The sequence below is a fragment of the Physeter macrocephalus genome, chromosome 7, assembly GCF_002837175.3.
Source record: "Physeter macrocephalus isolate SW-GA chromosome 7, ASM283717v5, whole genome shotgun sequence".
NCBI classification, from domain to species: Eukaryota; Metazoa; Chordata; class Mammalia; order Artiodactyla; family Physeteridae; genus Physeter; species Physeter macrocephalus.
The window spans coordinates 157,865,281-157,873,506 of NC_041220.1; the positions used below are offsets into that span (position 1 = coordinate 157,865,281).

An 8,226-nucleotide genomic window follows, 5' to 3' on the forward strand; every position below is an offset into this window, starting at 1 on the left:
CCCCCACCCCCACCCCCGCACTGGGCCTTTTATAACTAGCACAAGAATGCTGGTGAGAGGTCAGGAGGTCAAGGCTGAGTGACGGGTTTGGGAGCCTTGGAAACACAAAATCCTGAAATCTCCATGGCTTAAAACAATAAAAATTTATTTCTCACTCACTTTACATTCCACTGTGAAGTGGGTGGCCCTGCGTCTTTTAGGGATCCAGGCTTCTTCCATCTTATGGCACTGCCATCTTAGATGAGTGACACCCAAGGTGGCTGCAGAAAGCTTAAGTCCTAATGACCTCTTGGGAGATTTTAGAGGCCCTGAAGCAGTGTATATTACTTCTGCCCACATTCCACTGGGGATCCAGCTGAACTGGAAAATCTAGTTTACTGGTGTCCCAGGAAGAGGAAATGGGATTCACAAGAACTTGGCCAATCTCTGCTATGGGAGACACACACACACACACACACACACACACACACACACACACACAGAGAGAAACTATAGGAGTGGATGCATTTACTGAGGACCTGAAGATACAGGGAAAATCGAAGAGGAAAGAGTTCAAGGACCACAGATAAGAAATCGAAGAAGATTCAGCAAAGTATTCAGAGATGTTGTTAGAAAGCTTGGAAGAGAACTGACCCTGTGTAGAGTTGAGAGTGTCAGGAGAGAAGGTAAATTTCTATATGGAGGGAAAATGTCTACTTTTGCTAAGACTCTTGCTTTTGAGACAAAGAAATTCAAGCTAATTAGAAAAGGACTTATATATCTATACCCCACCGCAAAACCATAATTAGCTTATCTTTACAAGCAGTCTGAAACCCAGATGCCTCTGCCTGGCCGTTGTGCTGGCCCAGCCTACCTGTCCATACCCCACCATGCACTTCCCTGGTACCCAGCACATCCCAGTCACTGGATTGTTGACCATCCTCAAGCCCACCTATTCTCTCCCATCTTCATGGTTTTGCTTTCATAGCTTCTTCCACCCATCAAAGTCCTGGCTTTCCTCAAGCCCGAAGTCAAATGCCATGCCATCCAGGAATGAAGCCTCTTCTGATTTTCCCTGTCAACACTGAACTCCCCATCTTCCAGCCACCTTTTGGTTTTTCCTCTACTTTGGCACATGAGACCATCTGCTTTGTATCAGTTTTATGTTCACTTGACTGTCTCCCTCACTAGACCGTGGTTTTCTCAAGCACCAAACAGAGCTACCAAAATTTACATCCCCAGGACAAACCAGACAACACTGCAGTCTATGTCAGGGGCTGGCAAACATTTTCTGTAAAGGGTCACATAGTATTTTAGGGTTTCCAGACCGTATGGTCTCTGTCACAACTACTCAACTGTGCCATTTTACTGTAAAAGCTGCCGTGGACAATATATAAATGAATGAGTATGGCTGTGTTCCAATAAAACTATTTATAAAACGTGGAGGGGCAGATTCGATTCATAGGTCCTAATTTGCTGTTCCCTGACCTATGTGAATGATGCTTTCTGGAGCACAGTATGAACAGGTTCCCCTGGAGTATCATCTGGGGAGTCCTGGGAAGAATCAATGTGCATCTTAGTTATTCTTGTATCTTCTGCCCCACCTCCCACCAGCACCTACTACAGTGCCTTCCACATAGAAGGCCCTCAGTGTTTATGTTTCTGAATTAAATATACCTGGAAAGATAACACTAAATGAATCATACTAGCATTCTGAGAGCTTCATTAATTTGAAAACTATTTTGCAAGACTGTAGTAACGTAGTTCAGGAAGGGCTCATGTAAGCCCAGGAATCGTAAAAATAATGTGACAGGAAAAAATGTGAGGTAAACACATCTAAGGATTAGCAGCCAAAGGGAGAGAATCTGACATCAGAGCTGGATAGAAGTAACAAAAAGGCATTTCAATCCTGAGGGACCAGCACTGAAGGACATCCCATCAAATGTAATAGATGTCTCACAACACCACCTAAATCCGTGTGAATGATGCAGCTAATACCAGCACTTCAATGCTGGAAAGATGATCATGATTTGGAGGAAACTCGGAGACCAACCAAAATGATTAAGAGACTGAAAGGATTCGTTTATGAGCAGCTATAAAAGAAGCCAAATACGTGCCTGGCCTGCTGATGGCTAGGAGAGGGGGGAAAGGTTTACAAATGACTGAGTGCTGTAAACACTAGCAAGGGGAGGAATGATGGTGAGTTCTACTGGACTTAGCTTTGGGTATGGACATCGCTCAGGCATTGACAAATTCTTCTCATTATTAGGTCTTAAAACATTCAAAGGCCATCTGAATAATATATAACCGGAATGCTGTGATTGGTAATGTTCTATTATTACAGGAGAATAGGACTGCTCCAGAACAGCAAATACAAGAAAATTATTGCTTATTAAGGAGAGAAACATTCCAGGAATGCTTGGTGAGCTGAGAGAATTTAAATGCACTAATAGTCCACTCTCAGAAATATCCAATATGTGCAATTGTGGGTAATGTTATATAGTAAAGAATTGTTGAAGTTAAAGTACAAAAATGGAAAGATAGCCAGGTATTTCCTTCATTCCTTCCTTCTGTCATTCAATCATCCATTTATCCATCCATCCCACATATCTAATGTTTACTCACTATTTGCCAGGTCCTGGGCTGGTGATACAAAGAGTAATACTACACAGGACCTTTCTTAAAGAAAAAAAAAAAGTTTACAGTCTACTGAGTCTAGTGGTGGGGTCAGGGAAGCTGCTGGACTGAAAAAGAACAGACAGGCTCAATAGAGAGTCATAAGGGAGCAAGGAAAAGTGGCCCCCAACCCAGATGAGACAAAAGTAGGAAGGTTAGGGATGCTTCCCAGAGGAGCTGGTATCCAAGCCAAGTCATGAAGGATTCTGAGTCATCTGTTAATCAGAAAGACTGAGATAAGCATCCCAGGTGCTATACCACTCTGTCGCAACATATGTGGGACTGACAAGTAGTTCAGATTGATGGAGACAAATAGTGTAAGGCAGGTGGTAACCTTAAAAATAATAATTGGAATATATTAGGACTGTGGGCAATTTTTATTTTCCTTGTTGATTTTTCTTTCTCTTCCAAGATTTTTCTATTAACAAAATCACACCCTTATGTAGTCAAATAATTGCAAACATTTACATAGCACTTACTCTGTGCCAAACACTATTCTAAGCACTTTGCATACATTAAGTGATTTTATCCACATAACTCTACGAAATAGCTACTATTATTTTCCTTTATACAGATGAGGAGGGGAAGCACAGACAGGTTAAACAATTTGGCAAAGTTAGAGTCAAGAACAGAGCAGTGTTTCTTACTTCAGGCATCTCATTCTAGAGTCTCTGCTTTTACATCCTCTATGCTCCTACTAACTTTCTAAGTCAGGAGCATATTTTCTTAGCATTTACTCCCATAATCCCAGTCTAAAAATTGACCTAACAAATAATCAGAGATACAGTTAAATATCTTGTGGGGGGGGGGAGAATATTCATAGCTCCCAAATTTATAGTAGCATAAAATGAAACTAAAAATCACCTAAATATCCTATCATACAGAATGATTAACGATGGTATAGACAATTATACAAGCACTGGAAATTATGATTTAGAAGAGAGTTAAATTACACGGGAAATGCTCACTATAAAGGTCAAAGGGAAATGCAAGATACAAAAGGCATCATCCTAGTAGTATGTTTGTGTGTGTCCAGAAATGAGATTCACTAGTCAGACTGGGTTCCAATTGCAATCTTAGCTCTGCCACCTTTTAACTTTCTCACTTTGGGTAATAATTTAACTTCTCTGTACCCCAGTTTCCTCACCAGAAAATGGGGGTAATACAGTTGTCACAATGGTTAGAAAATTAATATATGTAAAATGCATAAATTCTGGATGGCAAACACTCAGTGACAGCTATCAAAAAGCAGGAAACCCTATGTAAAAATTAGAACTAGACAGTACCCATTCACATAGGCAGTTGAATAAGAATTGTTTGTAGTCTGTGGTCCAACATGTTACAACTTCATCTAATTATTTTCCCCCTCATATTTTAAAAAATAATTGGAAGTTGAGTGAGATGAAGGGAACTTTGCATTGCAAGTAAAAAGTATTTGCTTTCAGAATCTGCTTTATCAAATAAGATGTACAAAGCACTCAACCAATCACTGAAGGGTCATAAAAGTTTCCTTTTTAACCAGATACCTTCCCAAGGCTATAGCCCTGATATTTTACTTTGGTTGAATATCTTGAATTGTGATAGTTTAAAACTATTTAACCTCAACATAATAAAAGCCATATATCACAAACCCACAGCTAACATCATACTCAACAGTGAAAAGCTGAAAGCATTTCCTCTAAGATCAGGAACAAGACAAGGATGCCCACTCTTGCCACTTTTATTCAACATGGTATTGGAAGTCCTAGCCACTGCAATCAGAAAATAAGAAATAAAAGTAATCCAAATTGGAAAAGAAGAAGTAAAACTGTCACTGTTTGCAGATGACATGATACTATACATAGAAAATCCTAAAGACGCCACCTGATACTACTAGAGCTCATCAATGAATTTGGTAAAATTGCTGCATAAAAAAATTAATATACAGAAATCTGTTGCATTTCTATACACTAACAACAAAATATCAGAAAGAGTAATTAAGGAAACAATCCCATTTATCATCACATGAAAAACAATGAAATACCTAGGAATAAATCTACCTAAGGAGGTAAAAGACCTGTACTCAGAAAACTATAAAACACTGATAAAAGAAATTGAAGATGACACAAACAGATGGACAGATATACCACGTTCTTGGATTGGAAAAATTAATATTGTTAAAATGATGATACTACCCAAGGCAATCTACATATTCAATGAAATCCCTATCAAAATACCAATGGCATTTTTCAAAGAATGAGAATAATTGTAAAATTTGTATGGAAATACAAAAGACCCCGAATAGCCAAAACAATCTGGAGAAAGAACAGAGCTGAAGGAATCATTCTCCCTGACTTAGACTATACTACAAAGCTATAGTAAACAAAACAGTATGGTACTGGCACAAAAACAGACACACAGATCAATGGAACAGGATAGACAGCCCAGAAAAAAACCCACACATTTATGGTCCATTAATCTTCAAGAAAGGAGGCAAGAATATATAATGGAGAAAAGACAGTCTCTTTGATAAGTGGTGCTGGGAAAACTGGACAGTTATATGTAAAAGAATGAAATTAGAACACTCTCTTACACCATATACAATAATAAACTCAAAATGGATTAAAGACCTAAATATAAGATCAGAAACCATAAAAATCCTAGAGGAAAACATGGAAGAACACTGTTTGACATAAATCACATCAATATTTTTTTTGGATCTGTCTCCTAAAGCAAAGGAAATAAAAGCAAAAATAAACAAGTAGGACCTAATCAAACTTAAAAGTTTTTGCACAGCAAAGGAAATCATGAGCAAAATGAAAAGACAACCTATGGAATGGGAGAAAATATTTGCAAATGATATGATCAATAAGGGGTTAATATCCAAAATATATAAACAGCTTATACAACTCAACATCAAAAAAAACAAACAACTCGATTAAAAAAGTGGGCAGAAGACCTGAATAGACATTTCTCCAAAGAGGACATGCAGATGGCCAACAGGCACATGGGTGCAGCCACTAGGGAAAACAGTATGGAGGTTTCTAAAAAAACTAAAAATAGAACTACCATATGACCCAGCAATTCCACTCTTGGGTATATATCTGAAAAAAACAAAAACACTAATTCGAAAAGATACATGCACCCCAGTGTTCATAGCAGCATTATTTAGAATTGCCAAGATATGGAAGCAACCTAAGTGTCCATCAATAGATGTATGGATAAAGAAGATGTGGTGTGTATACACACACACACACACACACACACACACACACAATGAAATGCTACTCAGCATAAAAAAGAACTAAATTTTGCCATTTGCAACTAAGTCGGACAGAGAAAGACAAATACTGTATGATACCACTTATGTGTGGAATCTAAAAAATACAACAAACTAGTGACTATAACAAAAAAGAAGACTCACAGATATAGAGAACAAACTAGTGGTTACCAGTGGGGCAAGGGAAGAAGGGGGGGGCAATTTAGGGGTAGGGGATTAAGAGGTAAAAACTATTATGTACAAAATAAGCTACAAGAATATATTGTACAACAAGGGGAATACAGCCAACATTTTAAAATAACTACAAATGGAGTACAACCTTTAAAAATTGTGAATCACTATATTATACACCTGTAACTTGTATAATATTGTATACTTCAATAAAAAAAAAAAGAAGAAACTTGTTTCTGCATCAGTTAGGATCAAAAGCTGAATGGAAATTACAAATTGGTTTTTGAAGGACCCAAAGCCATATATAGTTTATTTCTCATCCAAGTTTTGGAATTATCTTTATGAGTTTTTAAATGGTAAGAAAAAAATAGAAGGAAATGAGCAGTTTCAAGAGTAGCACCCACTGTTTCACGTCAAAGTTTTTTCTTTCTTTTTTTTCACGAAGGCAATTCTTGTAGTCACCTTTGGAGCTGGTCTCAGGGATGAGGCTACTTGAGCAGGTGGGCTATACTGAGGGAAATGGAACAAGGGCCTGGGGCAGGGGGGCATGTAACTTTCACTGCTCTGCCCAGAATCTGCAAAGTGGGATGGAAAACGCTTAAGCGCTTTCTTAAGGAAAGCCTAGAAAATAATCCTTGATGAAGGGAAATGAGGTTATTCTGCTGCTCACACCATAAGGAACCTGGTTTCCGCACAAGTTTTCACGGTGTCTCTGTCTCTCCCTCTCTCTCAGGTCTCCTACGTAAAAGCGATTGACATCTGGATGGCAGTGTGCCTTCTGTTTGTGTTTGCAGCCTTACTGGAATATGCAGCAGTGAACTTTGTCTCCAGGCAGCACAAGGAGTTTCTGCGGCTCCGGAGAAGGCAGAAGAGGCAGAATAAGGTACAGTTGACCCTGAGTGCAGACAAAGTCAGGGAGAGCTCGAGGTGGTTAACCAGGCAATGTAATTTAGAAAATAGAACAATACATAGTGAGCAAGAAGCTGAAGTTAATTTTTGTCCTGATTCATCCTACTATACTGAATTACTGCTCAGGTTAGTCCTTTAAAATTGGGACAGAGTTGTCACATTTAGCAAATAAAATTCATCGAGAGATGAATGGATAAAACAGATGTGGTGTATACACACACACACACACACACACACACACACACACACACACACACACACTGGAATATTACTCAGCCATAAAAAAATGGAATAATGCCATTTGGAACAACATGGATGGACCTAGAGATTATCATACTAAGTGAAATAAGTCAGACAGAGAAAGACCAATATCATATGATGTCACTTATATGTGGAATCTAAAAAAAATGATTCGAATGAACTTATTTACAAAACAGAAATAGACTCACAGACATAGAAAACAAACTTATGGTTACCAAAGGGGAAAGAGGGGGGAGAGGGATAAATCAGGAGTTTGGGATTAACACATACACACTACTATATATAAAATAGATAACCAACAAGGACCTACTGTATAGCACAGAGAACTATACTCAATATCTTGTAATAAGCTATAAGGGAAAATAATGCGAAAAAGAATACACACACACACATACATATTCATATATATAACTGAATCGCTTGGCTATACACCTGAAACTAACACAACATTGTAAATTTACTATACTTTAATTTTAAAAATATACAGGGCACACAGTTAAGCCTGAATTTCAGATAAATAATAAACATTTAGTAAAAGTACATCCGAGATGTTGCATGGAACAGACTTATATTAATAAATTATTTGTTGTTTATCTGAAATTCAAATGTAACTGGGAGCCCTGTGTTTTATCTAGCAACTGTAACTGGAGATATATATTCCATTCGACAAAATTACTTTAAAATCCTGTTGTTTTGACGATTGATAATTTGTGTGCGTGTCTTTGCTCACAAAACTGCTTTGATTGACTTTTTTTTTAACATCTTTATTGGAGTATAATTGCTTTACAATGGTGTGTTAGTTTCTGCTTTATAACAAAGTGAATACGCTATACATATATACATGTTCCCATGTCTCTTCCCTCTTGCATCTCCCTCCCTCACACCCTCCCTATCCCACCCCTCTAGGTGGTCACAAAGCACCGAGCTGATCTCCCTGTGCTATGCGGCTGCTTCCCACTAGCTATCTATTC

General features: G+C 38.2%; 1 protein-coding gene across 3 annotated transcripts in view; it reads left to right on the forward strand.

The window, feature by feature from the left end:
* The window catches only part of GLRA2 (glycine receptor alpha 2), a 206,004-nt gene that overhangs the window by 161,320 nt on the left and 36,458 nt on the right, over nt 1-8,226 (forward strand). For all 3 annotated transcript variants that reach the window (XM_007118766.1, XM_007118767.1, XM_007118768.1), the window contains exon 8: nt 6,819-6,968. In XM_007118766.1, coding sequence (XP_007118828.1) covers nt 6,819-6,968 — 150 coding nt within the window. The remainder of the gene's footprint in view (nt 1-6,818; nt 6,969-8,226) is intronic.